Consider the following 19,000-nt stretch of genomic DNA (forward strand, 5'->3'; position numbering starts at 1 on the left):
AATATTGACAAATTTCCAGTTCCTTTGTTTTCTCTCGCTGCATCTTTCTGAAACTGGAAGCATGTCCCACTTCCTGTCCACACGCCATTTGATGCCATCACTGTAACTGTATATTGATCTATGATCTACTGATCATGAGGGCCGGACTGTGATCACACATGTAATCTACATGGAAATTGATCTGCAGAGTGAGAAGGTCAAACCATAATGAAAGAGAGAGAGACTATTAATTATTTTAGATTAAAAAAGAATCCAGATTATCTGAATGTATTGTTTACCGAGTGTGATGAGAACAATGTTAGGCTGTAAAATTGAGGTAACAACTAAAACTGCAACTAACTGACTTAAATGTTTTATTTTTCCTGGACGGATCCAAATAATATTATCATTCAATCAAGAATTACTACTATTATCATTTACTCAGACTGTTTAAGTTCATGAACTTTTTGGATAGATTATAATCAATACCTGTAATAATGGCTTCTTTAAATAATTAACAGAAAGAGTATTTGGTTTAATTTAGGCCTGAGACTCTTATCTCAAAGGTTCGACGTTCAGCTCGACTGTAAACATTTGGGGGAGTTTGAGCCTCCTCCCACTGTTCCTGCCCACAGTCCACAGTGCCCACTCCTCCTGCTCCGCTTGTTCCTGCCTGCAGGTTGACCCCTCCTCCCTGTTCCTGCCTGCAGGTTGACCCCTCCTCCCTGTTCCTGCCTGCAGCTGACCCACCATGGCCGCGTCTCAGGTCAGAGACTTCCTCGTTACCTATTTAATGCCGGAAAAATGCTACGACGAGATCTTCGTCCGCTTCCACTTCCACGGTGAGGAAGCAGCTCCTCTGTGCACACATCTGGAAACACTTCCAGATGTGCAAACATGGAGGGGGGCGGGGGCAACGTGTTTTCAACCCCTTCACCAAAAGCAAACTGTGATCTCTTGGAAAACTTTTGCTTAAAGCTTGGCTTGTTTTGTTTTCATGCGGTCTCCTCTTTTCTCTTTCTCCTGTGGTTTTGGTGTCTGTGATGTTTTACAGTGCCTTGTCTAAAGTTTGCACTGAACAGAATTGTCAGCTTTTGGATCATTTTGGACACATTCCTGGGTAAGACTGAAAAAAAAAAAAAAATACTTGATTTAGTCAGCAAACGCTGTAAAACAAAACCCCGAAACATGCTTCTTCTTTATGAAAGGGGTCTTTGTATTTTATCACTTCCCTCCCTGACAACCCTGAAACCTCTCCTCGTCTCCTCTTCTGTCTCTGCAGCTCAGCTGCCTCAGCTGCTGAAGATATTATGGAGAGGAAGTGCAGAAGGCATCAGCCTCTTCTCAGTGCTGCTACAGCTTTATGCGTTCTCATGTCCTGTTGTTTACGCCGTGGCCCACAATTTCCCGCTCTTGTAAGTGATTAATGTATTTATAATCAGCAGAGTGGATCGGCTCTAAAGCATCAGTGTGATCAACACGTCGACCTTTACCCTCTGATAAGATACTCAAACATCATGCGAGCATTGTTGATTCACACTCTTAATGTTGCTTATGACACTGTTGTTTTATAACCTATAGCCTGGGAGAAACGGATTCAGTTTAACGGGTTAGGGTTCAGTTTTAAGGGCCATTCCTGCATGTACCAGTAGAGGAAGCCCCACAGTCAAGATTCAATGACCTATTAAATCAAGATTTGTGTGTATACATTCTGACATCTGCATGCTGAAAAAAATAAACATTTCTGTGAAAATGTTCAACTTCTCAACATGTTAATCCACCCAGGGGTTTTTAACGGAGAGTATGCACATCAAGCTCTGTTCAACTTAAAGAAAACAATTCCAACTTCATCCAAATGCTGCAGTTAAAGCAGCTACTGCATGAATTTTAAACGGAACTCTATTTAATACGTTTTATTTTTTCATGAGAAAAAAACTAGAGAAATGTATTTAATTATCTTTAAGTCAGAATGAATACATTTTATATATTTTCCTGGAACGCTCGCTTACAATTTGGCCCACAGGTAGAAAAACATACTTTAAGCAGACCAGAGTTTCCACTCTTGCTGTGGAATGCTGGTATTTCTTCTTGTCATACGTGTGGGCCTCTGTGTGTTTCACTCCCAACAGTGCATGGGCGGAACGAGTCCTCATGTTGGTTCAGACTGCTGCGATAGTCCTCCTCATCCTGTACCATCGTGGTGAAACCCTCAAAGGTCAACACCTGAGTATCCTCACATTTCAGCAATGCACACTGCAAGTCGTGTTTACTCTTTCAAGCTGATACTGGTATAATGTTTTCCTGCATTATACAGTAAAATCTAATGAGAAAAATACAGAGACAACTCCTCACTTTATGCTCGACCTCTACCAATGAGGTCTTGTGGTTATTGATGTCAGCCATGTTTCCTGCCAGGCCTAATTTAACATAACATCACACATGCTCACACACACTGAAAACCCACACACATCCTGAGAGACTTAAGGTCAAAGTGTTCCTGCAGCGCCACCTTGTGGTGATTATTCTTAAAGTTTGAAGTGATAAATGCAAATATTCTATATTCTGATCCTGTAAAACACCATGAGGAATATTTTCATGCTTCTAATGTTTTATGCTCATGTTGTTTTTTCTACGTCTTGCAGGGTTGCTGCTCCTGGTAGGTTTTGGCGGCGTGATGTTCCTCCTCAGCTCTTATGCACCTGCAGCCATCGTCTCTGCCATGCATGACTCCAGCTTGGCAGCATTAATCGCAAGCAAGGTGGCAACTCCCAGGATCACAAGCCGTTTCGCCTCCTAACATGTGAGAAGGGTGAAAATCTGACTCTGACTTGTTGTTTCCAGGCTCTTCAGGCTCTAACGAACCACCGTAACGGCCACACCGGTCAGCTTTCCACCGTGTCGGTGTTCCTGTCGTGTGCAGGGTCTCTGGGAGTCGCCTTCGTTTCTCTGCAGGTAAACTGACACTAACCACACACAAAATAAAACCTGAGCAATGCACAATAACAAATCATCTTGAATACATTTATCAACTCGTTCTTTTCTCTTCCAGGACTCTATTTACTCCGTCACCAGCCTGTCACTCACACTGTCTGCCTCTCTCAGCTGTGTGCTCCTGGCTCAGGTCATCTGCAGCAGCAGCAGCTTCGCCACAGATGCAAAGAAGAAAGAGTAGAGGTCGATCAGGAAGCCATCATGTTACATGAAAATGAGCTGGAACCTGTCAAAATACCCAGCGATATTAAAACTTTTAACATGTTTACATACTATTAAATAACAAGCGAATGTTTGAATGAGTTTTCAAAATCACTGCGTTTGTAAATACTACTTTAATATCCATTTATTCTGTCAATGTAAAACTAAGCAGTAAAGAGACCTTTGATGCTCTATAGTAGAGATGTAGGTCAGGAGTACTTCAGTCCAGGGAGAAGTGGTTTCATTCTCAGGTTTGATTGTTCTGTTAATATTGATCCAGCTGTGTCAGTCTGAACGCTATGAATGAGATCTAACTCACTGAGTAAACTTTAAAGCCATCGAGGCCTGAAAATGGCTCTGAATGAGGTCAAGGAGCAGGTAGGAGCTGGACGTTATCCCCTCCTCCGCTGGTGGATTTGTTTGTGACGCATCAGTGTCGGGTCGGATCGGGTCAACCGTTTCCACAGCTGATTGTGGATTTTGTTCATAATGATACTTTGATTTCTTTTAGTTACAGGATAACTGGGACATTCATGTGTGTGTATGTGTGCGGATTCACCGGTGTGTGTGTGTGAGGTGTCACGCGTTTGCTTTCTAAAAAAGATTCTCACAAGTTCACGGTTCACGGATTTTTCCAGCAACAGCTTGTTTCCTGTAAACATTTACAGCTGGAAGCTGAAGAGTGTTCACACAATTCACATCAGCTCCAAATATTTCCAGTAAGCACGAACACAGTGTCCAGTGTTACGCATTAACACCTTAACCTGTCGCGTTCAAGTGGATTCTCTATTCATATCTTCGAGGTTTCTTTTTGGATCTGCAGCGCATCGTCTTTCTGATGTTAATTATTTGAATACACTGGCGCGTGTGTGTGTATTCTGCGTCGTGACTCGGTTTAATTCAGTTCACTGCTAGTTGTTTTGATCGTGAGGCGAACACGCCTGAGGCTCGGTCATCATGGCTCAGCTAGCATTACACACACACACACACACCAAACTGTGACCACAGCTAACCCATCTCAGCCTCTGTATGAATTTTTTTTTTTGTGTGTGTGTGTGTGTGTGAAAACAAACATAAAATATTGAAACCTAAATTCTTGCTCTGGTGTGAAAATTCATCACCTATTTTCAAAGGTTTTCTGGTCAGACATTAACCTGCTCAGCCGCAGAAAAAAAGAAAAGGCGAGTGAGAAACACAATGACCTTCAGTAACACGTTTTAATCGTTTCTTTTCCCTTCATGTCCACGGCACACGTGTTCAGAACAAATGACAGGAAGTGCACGCTCAAACACATTCAGGAAATATATTGTTCTGCACGTAACATTCATCATTACTGCTTCACACACAGAAGGGCCGTGAGGCTGGGAGGGAAACAACTGCAAACGAAGCAAGCGAGTTCTCCTCTTTTCACTAAAGTCAGGTTCAGTAAGAACTGGGCAGGGGCGTCAGTCCAAACCCGTTTGATCAGGTTTCACATGGGTGTGTGGTGAAAAGGCAGCCGTTAAGAGCAGTTTCAAGATAAATTTTGGCACAAAGTGTTTAGAAGTCACTTCAAACGCCATCTGGAGGACTTTCACAGCCTCGTACGTAAAAGGGAGGATTATTCCACGACATGTCTACCACAGTTCGAAACTTACAGTAATCTCATCCACTTTGACCAAATTTACTCAATGTAATCCAAACTAAGTTCACTTTGATGATACAGATCCTTTGAGAAATCAATCACAGTGTTTCTAGTAACAACGGAGACAATTACAACAGAAAAAAACGATTTCATTACAAACATTAAAAATGACTACCTGATTGTGTTGGAATATTCTATTTATAAAGGAAATTAAAACTATTTTTCTTCTTCTTTGGGCACTTTTGGTTCAGAGTTTCCCCAGAGGATCGTCTTCTTCCAACACTCTCCTCCTCTATGTCTTCATGTAACACTGTTTTTTTTTCTTTTTCTGCATCCTGAACCTCCTCGCTGGCCGGGATGCCAGAGGCCCAAACTTTAGAGGAAATAAACTCAAGTAACATTCTTCTTCTTGGGAGTGTTGTGGGAGTGAAATGGAGCAGTATACAGTACATTTATCATGTCTGAAGACAAAAGCAGTGTGCTGTCACATAGAGAGTTCATGACCTCTTATTTAATCCTGCACTTCATCAAGGAGGCACCAACACGAGAAAGAAATTTTACATTAGAGTCCAAAAGATTTCATTTTTAATGAGCGGACTGTTTTAGCTGCACGATTGGAATCAGAAAGCAAACTTTGTTTGTTGCCTTTTATGGGCTTAATATGATAAAACAGTAATGTCTGTTCGAATGCTTCCTCTTTACGTCCAATTCGTTACAACTTTAAGTCATAAACTTGGCTCGACAGAATTTGATTTATTACATTCTCATTTTGGATCACAGGGCTCGATGTGCTAAAATACCTTTTTCTGTGTGGAATAATGGAAAAAAAATTCTTTTCACAATGCAAAAGGCAAAGCTTTGCATGTTGTGGCCACCGATGAATGACGGTGTGAAGATGTCGTGACCCTGAGTAAAGGTCAGCCGGAGAGCACATTGTGTTTCGAAACAGCTGAGTAGTCAGAGGCAGGCGGAAGCAGTGGCGCCGCCAGAGTACAGGACGCCTCCAGACAGCCGAGAGTCACGTTTACAGTCACAGGCCTCAACACTGAGGTTAAACTTCCAGTGAATTCACACTAGTTTCACATTAGTTTTTGACAAATGCTGTTTTTATACAAACACCTTTTACTTCTTTAATGCTTTCTGCTACAGGATGAATTACTAGTGCGGCTATAAAAGGACAAATTTTCACTCAACAATAAAATACTATGTTAACACTTTCACTTCAATGGAGAGAGATACTTAGTTAAAAATCAGTACAGCCTTTTTCTTGATCTCTCCTGAAAGATTTGAAACCAGAAAGCATGACAGTGAAGAGAAACAGAACTAACAGACAGAGTGAAAGAAGTGGGGCAGTTTCCCTCATCCCTGTCAAACTCCCACATTCTGTTTAGGCGGTTTCTCTGATAACGTTTTGCTTTGAACATGAGGCCCACAAAAAGTCTCAGAAACACAGTTCTTCCTCTGCTGCAAACATTAAAGTAGAAACTTAACTAGCATTGTAGTTTATAACTGCTGTTTGGCTTGTTTATACCTATACAAGTATGTCCATGGTAAAAAAAAAAAAACCCTATATTTATCTGATTCGTTTTACACACGCATCTATCAGGTATCTTAGGAAATGTTCAGCTCATCGCTGTTGAATTTTTCCTCACTGCTGACCTGTGATCTGTTAAAAATTATTCAGTTCGAGCTTCCAAACGAAAAATCACATGTGATTTCTTCAAAAACTAGAAAAAAACTGATCATTTTAAATGACACGGAATGGCAGAAACAAAGAGTGCGGGTGCTCTAAAAGAGGATGTTTGATGTTTTGATGTGACAGCACACTGTACGCCTCGAGACAAATTCAAGTGCACGAACGGTGAATCCTCTGAATGGAGCTCTGACTGCCACGCGTTTCCTTCCTGGAGTGTAAAATGCTGCTTCGCCTCTTTCCCCGTCAGTATCAGAGGAGTTCGGTGTCTTCTTCAGCTCATTAAATGAGGACTAATTTAACCCATGCGCTCAAAAGGTAATGACGTACCCTCGTCCCTGGTGTTATCTGACCTGCCGGTACAATTTGCGCAGTTCGTCCCAGAAGAACAAGGACAGGATGGTATGTGGACCGAGTCGGAAATAAGAGGCTCCCAAGCCTTTGTAGAGTCCCGCCAGGCTCTCCTTCTTCAGAGTCTGAGAAAAGCAGTCAGTGAAGCCTTTGTAAAGTTGCCCCTAAGAGATAAAAGATTGCTTTTTAGTTTCTTACTGAGCTGAACAGATATGTAACTTTGAACCTTTGTTTTAAAATATGACTATTTGATGTGTTTTGTCCAGTGGTTGATGTAATTTTAATCACAGAAACAAGGAGATGAAGTTGGTGAGAGAAGACAGTAGATTTCACCAATGTGGAATGTTGATGTGCTGTGAGTTTCCTCACCTTGCCCAGATGATCCACCGGTTGGTTGTAGAGCCGCGTGCTCACCACGTCGAAGGGCGTCATGCAAAGCACCACGACCACGCTGCTGATCATGCCGGCGGTCAGAGCCACCAGCCAGCTGTCCCGCGGGAACACCTGGGAAAAAAAAAACCAAACCATGTTCACAACCAAGCGGAGAAAAACTCCTGTGTGCAGGACGAGCCATCAGATAATTAATGCTCTAATAACAGAAGAGAAATGGAAGGAATTTGGTGTAAAAATATGCTGGCATTTCGTTGAGTTATTTGGCAATGATCAAGTAAAACAATGAACAAAACAATTTGACAGGGAGGAAAACCGAGGAAACTCTTGAACAGGAATACAAACCGTCAGAAATCTGAACACTGTGACAACAGTATCAGGTGTTCGAAGTTTACTTAGCTTTGGTCTAAATGAACCCGTTTTACACTAGAGCTTCATCAGCAACATACAGCCTGGAAGCTAAATCCAAGAGTTATGTAAGCGTCATGGCTTCAGCCAGGGGGCCACAAAAAGGTGTCAAGTTTCTATTCCAGAGGCGAGCGATGCAGACTGCTTTGTCAGGACCACAATGACGCTTTTGGAAAGCGTAAACTGCTACTGACTACAAATTATCTCTACCCAAGACTGTTTTCAGGAGTTTAGAGCGGTGACAGAGTACTCATTCCCCCGATCCTGCAGATTATAAGGTTAAGATTGTATCTTTATAGTGTTTTTTTTTTTTTAATGGACTTTTATTTTGTGACAACAGTTTTGATGGTTATCCTGCCTGTCATTCATTAGCAAATGAACTGCAAATATTTTTGTCCCACTTTGACTTTGTGAAGATGTTTAATATGCTGCTGCTGCTGAATTAATTATTAACATCACATAAAAAATATCCTAGGAAGGCACTTAGTGTTTTATCTTATGCTTACTATAAGGAAACTGAAGCTGATTCAGTTCCTGGCGCTCAGCGCAGCACAGCGGCTCTGCGAGAGGATAGGCAGACCCTCCAAACAGGAATGTTTATTCCTGAACAGTGCAGTCATGCGGAAAACATGTACACACACAGGAAGGACTCAAACTCCCACTAAGGGCCTTCTCCCAACACATCGCACTGGATTTACATAACTCTGGCGTCAACGCCAAACCTGCAGGTCAATGACGAGCTCCTTGGAGGAGGAGAAGGTGGAGAGCTGAGTGGCCGACCCCACGCTGACCCTGGGCACGGCAGCACTGGAGCCCCTCCACAGTCCCAGAATGCCGTGCTCCATGTAGATGGCTCTCAGAGCATGAACCATCCCCTGTCAGGAAGAGGAGGAGGAGGAGGAGCAGGGATTAGAAAACTGCTGATGCTCTCCACTCACATCCACTGCACACAGTGAAGGGGGGTCATCGTGTCACCTGGTGTTTGTACTGATGCCCAACAGCAATAGTGGAGGTAGACTGACTCTGCAGATGAGTCTTCACCTGTCAACACAGACAAGCTGTCAATGACACTCATCTGGTCAAAAGAAAACACGACCCGGGATGAAATGAACCCAGGCACTGACCAGATACACCGGGCTTCCCATCACAGCTCCCACCACTCCAGCCACGGCCCCTGCCACGGTGGTTTTGACCGCGCTGACCCTTCCGTCGGTGTGGATGTAGCCAGAGGTCTCGATGATGGCGTACGAGCCCAGCCGGACTCCATTCATACAGAACTGGTAGCACAAGCCGGGCACGAGTCCCTTCTGCAGCCCCGCCAGTCCGTCCACTTTAGCGATGGTGTAGAAGGCGTGGAAGACGTTCCGGTAGTAGACCTGGTAGGAGCCTCGGCTCTTCAGCTCTCCCTGCAGCTGCATCCGCGTCTTGACGACCTCCAGCGGGTTGGTGAACAGACACGCTCCGCACGCCGCGACGCCGCTCAGCACGAAGTCCATCTCGACCCGCGCGGCTGCCGGAGGACAGATGTCAGACCCGCCGCCGGCCCTCCAGACCCTTCATGCCCGGAGGATTTTAGCCCTGCCACGTTTCCCCCGAACACTGAAGTATTGTACTGTCACACACGCCGCGGTTTTGGCAAAGAGGTGCGCGGACATGTGAGCATTTCACGGGCTCCTCGTAAACTCGGAATTTCGACACACAACATGGTAAATAAGACTTGCTTACATCCTTTTATTTTCTCTATGACCACAGAAACATTTGAGGACAAACTTTGAGTTGCTTGTGTGCTTGTCCGTTTTATTTTTTTCGTGTGCCACATTTATCTGCATTGTCAATTTTATACGAAAAAAAAGAACATTTTTTTCTGAAAAGGCGAAATATTTTCTAAATATTTCCGGAAAAAACAGAGTTAAATTGTACATAGAGAATGCAAACATTATACTCAGATCATATAGAACAAGTTTTACAATTACCTTTACTTCTTTTAAGGACTATTTATTTTTAAACGTATATTGTGCATGTACCCTGAACGTCTCACGACAGGGGCTGGACCACAGCGTACGTGCTGACGTTTGACGTTCGTCTTCTCAGCCAATGAGAATCCTTCTTCGTGTGTGTGCGTGTTAGTGCGCGCGCGCGTGAGATCATGTTGAGGATGATTTTTCTGAACATTTCGTAGTTGGAGAGAAATAGGTGGATTCATTTTAACGACAACACAATCAGCATTTGAAAGTGAAAGACAACAATTAACTGTTCAACCACCTCTCACATAATAGCAGAACATCCAGTATATATTTTCACACAATGCTAAACTCTCAAATCGAATTGTTTGGCTCTTTTAGTGCAGTTACACAGTAAATACACATTCATTACACTTTACTACAAAGGTTAAATGTCTGCACTTAACAGCTAAACTTGTTGCTCTGATTAGGGGATTTGTCAATTGAAGCTATGAGTCCACACGATGAGTAAAACCTATTTTCTTGTGCCATTTAATTGATTTAAGATGTTGGCAAACAGCCAGTAAATCATAATTAAAGGCTGTGAAACTCAGATGTGTTTAACTGTAATTAAATCCACCTTAAGTATAAACAGTGAACGTGATCACAGGCATTTCAAAATCTCAAACTTGAGAGCAAATTTCACTGAAGGTTTTTATTTTTTATTTACAATCAACTAAACAGGAAATAAAAAAAAACATGAAGTAATGTAATGGGAGCACGATGGAATTGTAGTAATAAAATGGTATACAGGTTAAAACAAACCTGGTAAATACAGGATACAGATGTTTTTGCAGAGGATTAAAAGTGGATTCATACTATCTGCAGCTCTGAATTGACGTCACATGTGAGAGCTCATTGGTTGTGTTCATGCAGGTATTTTTTTTTCTCTCCCATCTTGTCTTGGTGGGTGGGTTTGTTCTTTGTCACTGAGCTGGATTAGACTTGAAAGTAAAATCTGTTTCACCTCTACCCCTTTTTTAAATTGGATTGGTGCTCAGGGTCTTTAAAACGGCTTCAGCATGATGCAAAGACAGGAAATGGGCTTGAACAGGCTTAAATGAGATATCATTTTTTTTTATTTGGTGCAGCCTCTTTTAAATCTGTTTCTCTAAAATTCCTTAGTTCTTTCAAAGAATAATTTAATATAAAACTCAATGTACAAAAATGCATTCACCGGAGCTTATCATTCAGTGCATTGATCATTGTATATTTTAACCTTAACATCATTACTTAAAAAGCTTTTATTGCATTGGGAGCTGAAAGGTAAAGGTAATAATCTACTTTTTGATGACTGTCAAAGAGTGTTGTGTCTGTCGTAGTTTTCTGTGTCACATTATCAGATTCAGAGATATGAAGTATGAGTTCAAAGTTTGGGATAAAACGTAATAGAAACAACTAATATTATTTTCAGTGTGTTTTGACAGTAGCAAGACTATTTTCTTCCATACTTGATCATCAATGTGATTTCATTTTTGGCTACTTGAATGATGCATATTGAGTTGGTTACCTGCTCACTAGTAATCACTGCTGCTGCTGAGTTACACTAATAGCTTCTGCCAAGTTGCTCAGTCCAGTAAAGTCAGGGTCTAATCCTCCCCAGCTAATGAACTGGCAAGTAGGATTTCAGGTATGAAGAGAACCCTGACCTGAACCCACAACACACCACGTCATCGGACGAGAAGTGAGGAGCCAGCCTGTCCAAGGCGCTCACTGGACTCGGGTGCCTGGTTGATGGAAGAAACATTTGTAAATAAGAGGGAAAGTGGTAGGGCTGGTGCTGTCCTGTGGGAATTCATTTATTTACTTCAGCTCTTGATTTGACTCTCTGCAACAGAAGGAAAGTTTGGTAAGTACTGCTTTATGTCTAGTCTTTTTAAAGAAATCTTGAGAAATATATTTATATATAATAATGATCCTAAAAATTCTGTTAAGTTTTACCATACATTTTACACAGTACCTCTCTTTCAACAGGTGCTAAATTCTTTTCATATTCCAGAAGTATTTCATCAAAGACATCATGCAACAAAATGTCAACGTCTACCAGTGCTACTTTCCCTTTTGCATCTATTTTATAATATTTACTGTTTCTTAGACAACTGTCTTACAGATAGGTAACTTGCTTGGCTTCGGTGCTCCATTTGTTTAAGTACATTTAGTTTGAGATATAGGTTAATTAACAAGGAGGTCAATTATCTGCATGTTAAGCTCTGGTGTCAACAGTCAGTGTTAATTGGATTGAGGAAAGTCAGGGCAGCCTGCAGCCAGCAGTGTACCGCATGTGCCAGGTCAGCACAAAGTAGCTTTTATACATGAAATATATACACACAAGTCCAGTGGTCACTTCAGTTTACTTGTCTGAAATTGTAGTATTTTCTGCATCAGGGCTTAACGTGCGGTGTTTCACTCCCTGTGATAAAATATACTTTGATAATCATCTTCAACAAGTACAGAATGTGATAGCCTGCAGTCATAATGCAGTCAGTCCAAAGTAAATCATGGATTTTTTTTTCCTGCAGTTTGTTGTAACTCACAAGGCTGAGGAAGTGAACAAGCCTGAATGGCCAAATTGGAGCTAATACTCTGTTTCCTGGTGCAGCATCGTCCCAAATCCCCATCCCAATCCTCCCTGCATGAAGTGTGTGCACATGCAAGCCTCATTTGAAGCACCTGAAATGAAAATGAAAAAAAAAAAAGGCCTTTTCATAAATATTTTGAACAGCAGGGTGCAGCATATTCCAACATTATTCTTACTCACCAGCTGAGTGTCTGTCCTGAAGGAGTTCAAGCTTTAGTTTCAGTATAAGGACAGATTAAGTGGATACTGTGAACCACATGTGTTTGTTTGTCATCCTAAATTACTGCAGCCGTATTAAACTGTAAGAACAGACCGCATCAGCTGGCTTTGTTGAAGATATTGTGAAGCCAAATGCAAGTAGAAAAAAGAGAAAGCCAACAATTCCTCTAACTGTGTGTGAATGAAACAGTCAGCAGCTGATCAGGAGAAAAAGGAACAAAGACAGAGAACATAAAAAATGTTAAAAGCGTGACGATAAAGTCAGCTGGTTTACATCTTGAACAAGGAATCTCCTCTTCATATGTTTGCCACTTGTGAATAACCCAGTTACAACAGTTTAAAAAACTTTAGTCTCTAAAAATAAACTTCAATGGAGATGGTGACTAAATAATGGACTGAAAACACTTTGGTTCAACCCTGCAAATAAACTCAAACGGCTGCAGTAGATTAAACCTGCGAAACCTTTGGTGGGAACATTTCTGACAATTTTCCTCAGAGAAATGCTTCAACCTCATCATTTGATCCGGATCTAATGTTTTAACTCATATCTGGATATTTATTTAGTATTTCCTCTGCATAGTTAATGTACAACTAAGGTTTTATGTATGTATTCTTTATCAGTAGCTCCTTCTTCACTACGTTTTATGGTGATCTCACAACTCTCTTGAATTGCATATTGTAAAGCGTCAAACTGAGATGTTAACCAGCTTTCGTGATCCTTTAAGCCGCTGCGGTCACTCCAGGCTTTGTTTTCTTTAGCTCACTGAGTATTGTGCAGGGTGCCCTTGGAGTGGGATTTGTGAGTTATTGGCTAAAATGAATAATTCATGATAGAGCCTCCATATTGCAAAGACAGACCTAAACTCAGAAAACAAAAGGTTTATATACTTTTCTCGTCAATGAGACAAATGACCTGTTTGATTAAACTGAGTATCCTGCAAAAAGACAAAAAATGTGACCAAAAGTTAAAAAAAAAAAAAAAAAAAAACTGTCATGAGTCAGATCAGAGGAAAGTTGGAAGACAGAAACAGTCTGAGAATATGTGTGAGAGACAGGAGGCACAGGATTCCTTGTCTAGAATAAATAAGACAAGCGGTAATTTATTGTAGAAAGTAATTGTATAAAGTAAGTCACCATATGACTGAGTGTGATCTAATGCAAGTGCAGTCATATTATTTTAGATTATAAGTCAAACATTTAGATTTACTTTAATGATCAATTTATCTTCATAAAAGAATACACATTTTATGTTGTGCATTAAAAACATCTGTTAGATACGGCCTAATCAATAGTTACCATGATACAATTCTTTCAAATGTAATAAATTTTCATTTGAGTTGGTTACTTGTTTATCTGACAGGGACAGACCTCATCAATGAACTGAAGAAAGCAAAAATAAGCCACAACCTAAACTTATTCTGAAATTAACTGAGAAATTACAATTTAATAGACTGATTCAACACACACCAAACAAAAACCCAAACATGCATCACAGAAATGGAAAGAAATAAACAAAGTATCAACTCAATACATAAAACACAAGTCACCAATCCAGAACCATCACTGCTTGAGATGGTTCTGGACTGAAGTCAAAGTGTATCTGAATAGAATATGGATAAATTCTATGAATGTGCTAAACGAAAAACATTTCTCAGCAGTCTGATAGGTGTTTTTGTGTGTGTGTGCCAGGTAAAGGCGGCGAGATGGACATCGGTGGCTTGGAGACCGTTGTGGCGAACTCTGCCTATGTGTCTGCCCGTGGCAGCGTGGATGGGTCTGCAGCGGCCGCCATGCGCGACAAGAAGATGCGCGCCCGGCTGAAACTCCCACACATCAGAGACTGTGAGCACATGAAGACCACGGTGGACTCGGCCTTTGACAGCATGTGCGTCAAGCAGCCGATCGGCAAGCGCCTCTTCCGCCAGTATCTGGGAAGCGACGCCAACCATAAAAACGCCGGCGAGCTGTGGAAGGACATTGGCGACTACAACACATGTCAAGAGAAGGACAGAGTGCAGAAGGCCCAGAAAATGGTCAATAAGTACTATGAGTCCGCTTCAAAGGATTTTTGCAAATTCCTTGACGAGAAAGCCGTCAGTCGAGTGAAAGAAGACTTCAAGAACGTCCGCGGTGATGTGTTTAAAGAGAGCGAACAGCTGCTGCTCCAACACCTGGAGAAGACAGCCTTGGAAGGCTTCAAGAACAGCATGTACTTCCTGCGCTACGTTCAGTTCAAATGGCTGGAGAGCCAGCCTGTGGACGAGGAGTGGTTCATGGACTTCAGGGTCCTGGGGAAAGGAGGCTTCGGGGAAGTGTTTGCTTGTCAAGCAAAAGCAACGGGCAAAATGTACGCCAACAAGAAGCTGGACAAGAAGAGGCTGAAGAAACGCAAAGGCTACGAGGTAAAGCACTGACGGGTTATCTGATTCCATCCATGAGCATTCGTATTGTCAACCAAGTCAGTCAGGTGGACTGAAAATGAGCATCAGCAGGAAACAACAAAGCAAGACTGAGAGAGGAGTTCCCGACATGTGCAGGGGTTTAGCTCTAACAACAGCTCAATGCAAAGAAGCTTGAGACCCTATTAAAGACCTCACAAAGAAGCTCAGAGTCCCATACAGAAACAGTGCGCTCAACTAAAGCCCATTGCTTCTAAAAGCGTCGGTGGATAATGAACTTTAGTTCTGCTGGGAGCAGCACTACAATGCAAGTCAGAAGGCTGAAGATCGCACAGGCTAACGACCGTCCGCAGTGATTTCTAAATAGTTCTCTGATCTATCCTAAAAAAAAATAAAAGCCAGACAGCAAGACCTGAAATGACCAAATCTCTCACTAATCGAGTTCTTACTTGTCTTTAGGGAGCAATTGTGGAGAAGCGCATCCTCGCCAAAGTTCACAGTCGCTTCATCGTGACGCTGGCTTATGCCTTCCAGACCAAGACCGACCTCTGCCTGGTCATGACCATCATGAATGGAGGAGACCTCAGGTGCTCTCAAACACCAGCCATACAGAACAATCCAGACTGAATGTGTTGCAAAGACGTGTCAGTTACTAGTTTCTGGCATTAAAATCATCAAATGCAGAATAACATCCTTTCCTCCTCACCCACAGGTAATCCAATAACATGCTCCCTTTTCTCACAGGTTTCACCTGTACAATGTGGATGAAAAGAATCCTGGCTTTAGTGAGGTGCGAGCGTGTTTCTATACAGCTCAGATTGTGTGCGGCCTGGAGCACCTTCACCAGCACAGGATCATCTATCGAGATCTGAAGCCCGAGAACGTGCTGCTCGATGACGCAGGTGAGACGCATGATCTGACTGAATCAAATGATATTTCGTCTCTAGATGCTTGGATCGGCGGGTTTTTAAAACTTGAAGCTTCATTGAGTCTGATGCAGCAACAAAGTAATCTGGGAGGGAGAGGGAAAGGGGGGTGCCTTTTCCAAGATTGCCATGAGGAAACCTGGACAAAATGGTCATTTTTGGTTCAATATCCAGATGCAACTGTTGTAATCGAAGCTGTTTTCACTCAGGTCACGTCCGTCTGTCTGATTTGGGTCTGGCTGTCGAACTTCCACCAGGAAAAGACAAAACAAAAGGATATGCTGGTACTCCCGGTAAGTGATCGAGTTAAAAAATAAATACATCAACAGGCAAATAAACCATATAAGAGTTAAAACTGACAAGGAGGGGATCTCATGAACAAAGAACACCTTCTTTCCAGGTGAACATCAATGTATAAAACTTCCGTACACTCTTGTCAAGTATGTCTTGTCTGTGATTCTTCTGTCCATGAACACAGGTTTCATGGCTCCAGAGTTGCTCCAGAAAAAGGAGTATGACTACTCAGTGGATTACTTCACTCTGGGAGTCACCCTGTTCGAAATGGTCGGTGCCAAAGGGCCCTTCAGAGTACGAGGAGAGAAGGTACAGTACACATAACCTTACTTCACCTGTTTGCCTTTGTTGAGTGTCATTTCTCAGTTGCCACATCGCAACAATATATCACGGTCGTTCACCAGGTGGAGAACAGCGAAGTGACGCGCAGGATCTTAAACGACGCGGTGGCTTACACGCCGGCCTTCAGCAACGACTGCAAAGACATTTGTGAAGGCCTGATGATGAAGGAGCCGGAGAAGCGTCTGGGATTCAAAAATAACGAGTGCGCAGAGCTCAAGAATCAGCCCTTCTTCAAAGACATCAACTGGGGCCGTCTGGAAGCAGGTGATGCACAAATGTACTCACAAAAAAATCACTTCAACTTAAACACACAAATATGACAAAAAAAAATGACAGGAAAAAAAAAAACTTGTAGGCCTTAATATTCCATAATTGCCACTCATACTTGTGTACATTGGGAGGCGACTCTCCATCTGTGCTGCAGTCAGATACTTTGTTGATTTACATACAAATTGAATGTCCAGAAAATATTAAAAAGGCTCAGTTAAATTGCTGGTGGCAACAGGTTCTAGTTATAAAGAATGAATGAAAGTCTCAACAGCAGTTGTACATTTAACATGAGCAAAAAAGATTGCATTATGGCTGCAGGGAGAGCATCCGATGATCACAGAACAAAGTACACTTCAACATATAAAACAACCTTAGATTTTCAGCAGCAATAAAAGGCAAATAAACTGCTGAAGCCATCACTCGAGCCCCTTGTTTTACTTTCTCACTGTTAGGTAAGGATTTTATTGGAGTTGGACTGAAGCTAGCAAATCTGTCTTCAGGCGAACAGAAGAATATTTAAATTAAACAGGTCAAATAAGGACCAGAGCAAAAGCACCCGTCAGGGCATTTGGTTGCTTTTACCAATCCATTTTTGGACATTTCACTGTGCTTTGCACCAGAAGGTATCATTAAAATTGATTTTATGTTGAGATTGTAGTCATTTTATGTATAGATATTTTCATCACGCATCTCTGCGCCATCACAGTCCCTCGATAACCCTCCAATATTGTCACTGCAAAAGGACAGCCACATTCTTTCAGAAGAAAACATCACACAATTTGTTTTTGAAATAGAGGACAAGACGTACTTGTCTTGCTGACATTTCTTTGGTGACCTCCTTCCTGTGTGCTTCTTCCAAAGGTATGCTGCCTCCGCCGTTTGTCCCTGATCCTAAAATGGTCTACGCCAAAGACATCGATGATGTGGGAGCCTTCAGCACGATCAAAGGCGTTGTCATAGACAACACAGACACAGCGTTCTACAATGACTTTGCATCCGGCAACGTCCCGATCCCCTGGCAGGAGGAGATGGTTGAGACAGGAGTGTTTGGAGAGATGAACCTCTGGGGAGAAAACGGAAAGCTTCCCAATGATCTCGACCCAAACTATGTGGAAGCCAAAAGTGGAGGATGTGTTCTGCTCTGAATTAAAGTTGGAGACAGGTCGGCAGAAGAAATGATACTATATTAGCACACTTAGACTTGGTGAGTGTTAATTTGGTGCCGCTCACTCCTAATCAGTTGTATATTCACAAAATTACAATGTATTTTATGCACCTATAATATGATATCTGAAGCAAATTTATTGTAACTATACAGCTTAATAAATACAAGCAATTTGATGGAACTAAAGTGTAAAAATTACCACACTGATGCTGTCTGTTGTAATCCTAATGCAGGTCTGCATGTTTTGTTTAGTGATGAATGAGAAAGTACTGAAACAGTTTTTGTAAATAAATCATATGCAAAATTTCCGAACCAAAGAAAAGCCACTGCATTGACAGTACAATGTTATGTAATTACTTTCTTTCATTTTATGTGAATTTTATTCTCTAATATCAGCATGTATGATTTAACAGTAGCATTAAAGGAAAAATGTATCTGTATAGTTCAAAGCAATTAATAAAATCTTGCAAACCTGAAATATGTCCAAATCCTTTTTTTCAAAATTTATGGTTTGTTTGAGGTTTCATGCTTAAAATGTGCTATATATGACACATATCCATTCATCCATTTTAAAATGCCTATCAGGGAACAGGCCGTAGGAGATGCGCAGACATCCCTGTCCCTTGACACTTCCTCTTCTGGGAGGATTCCGAGGCACTCAAAGGTCAGCCAAGATACATAGTCCCTGTCCTAAGTCTTCTTCAGAGTCTCTTTCAGAGTGTCTGCAGACAGAGCAGCTATTCCCAACGTTGATATTTTCTGTACTAGGGCAAGATGGCGGCGCGCACTGGTGCAGCGGCTTGGAGCTCCCGACTACTTAGCAGCTTTTTTGTTTTTGTGTATGTTTCAAACTTAATCGCGCAAGCACACAGTGAACGTTTATATTATGGTCGGGCGGAGTTGCTCAAAATCCGAAACAATCATCAGAGCCTCACTCTAGAGGACCTCAACTCCATTCCACCGGAGCTACAGCGTCCCGAACCCAGCGGGATAGATATCTTTGATATCCTGAGACGGCGGAGGGAAAGAAAACAAAAACAGCGCATGAGAGCCGGCGTACAAGCTAGGCTACGTGCTAACCCCGACAGACCAGCCTTACCGAGCCTCTTCCTTTCCAATGCCTTGTCAACAAACTGGACGAGAATTGACTGAGGACAACGTCCCGCGGCA

At 42.0% G+C, this 19,000-nt stretch overlaps 3 protein-coding genes across 5 annotated transcripts; 2 read left to right on the forward strand and 1 right to left on the reverse strand.

The window, feature by feature from the left end:
- The first annotated feature begins 714 nt into the window (after positions 1-714).
- LOC115395605 (mannose-P-dolichol utilization defect 1 protein-like) lies at positions 715-4,210 on the forward strand. 2 transcript variants are annotated; one of them, XM_030101216.1, is made up of 7 exons: positions 715-821; positions 1,034-1,099; positions 1,262-1,394; positions 2,109-2,194; positions 2,622-2,737; positions 2,821-2,931; positions 3,029-4,210. In XM_030101216.1, exons 1-7 carry the CDS (start codon positions 731-733, stop codon positions 3,149-3,151), a joined length of 726 nt encoding a protein of 241 aa, XP_029957076.1. In that variant the 5' UTR covers positions 715-730; the 3' UTR covers positions 3,152-4,210. The 2 variants fall into 2 exon arrangements, with proteins under 2 accessions (XP_029957076.1, XP_029957079.1); XM_030101219.1 differs by lacking the exon at positions 1,034-1,099.
- A 168-nt stretch (positions 4,211-4,378) lies between these two features.
- slc25a35 (solute carrier family 25 member 35) lies at positions 4,379-9,281 on the reverse strand. Its single transcript, XM_030101539.1, has 5 exons — positions 8,762-9,281; positions 8,613-8,678; positions 8,360-8,512; positions 7,209-7,343; positions 4,379-7,003 (listed from the first exon to the last, which is right to left on the reverse strand). Exons 1-5 carry the CDS (start codon positions 9,131-9,133, stop codon positions 6,833-6,835), a joined length of 897 nt encoding a protein of 298 aa, XP_029957399.1. The 5' UTR covers positions 9,134-9,281; the 3' UTR covers positions 4,379-6,832.
- On the forward strand, positions 9,230-17,886 carry grk1b (G protein-coupled receptor kinase 1 b). Of its 2 annotated transcripts, XM_030101537.1 has the most exons (8): positions 9,230-9,343; positions 14,124-14,836; positions 15,293-15,420; positions 15,578-15,735; positions 15,969-16,052; positions 16,238-16,362; positions 16,458-16,659; positions 17,527-17,810. In XM_030101537.1, the coding sequence occupies exons 2-8, from the start codon at positions 14,138-14,140 to the stop codon at positions 17,808-17,810; spliced, it is 1,680 nt and encodes a 559-aa protein (XP_029957397.1). In that variant the 5' UTR covers positions 9,230-9,343; positions 14,124-14,137. The 2 variants fall into 2 exon arrangements, with proteins under 2 accessions (XP_029957397.1, XP_029957398.1); XM_030101538.1 differs by lacking the exon at positions 9,230-9,343 and having other exon boundaries at positions 14,138-14,836; positions 17,527-17,886.
- The last annotated feature ends 1,114 nt before the right edge of the window (positions 17,887-19,000 follow it).

This window comes from Salarias fasciatus, chromosome 10 (assembly GCF_902148845.1).
Source record: "Salarias fasciatus chromosome 10, fSalaFa1.1, whole genome shotgun sequence".
In the NCBI taxonomy this organism is placed as follows: domain Eukaryota; kingdom Metazoa; phylum Chordata; class Actinopteri; order Blenniiformes; family Blenniidae; genus Salarias; species Salarias fasciatus.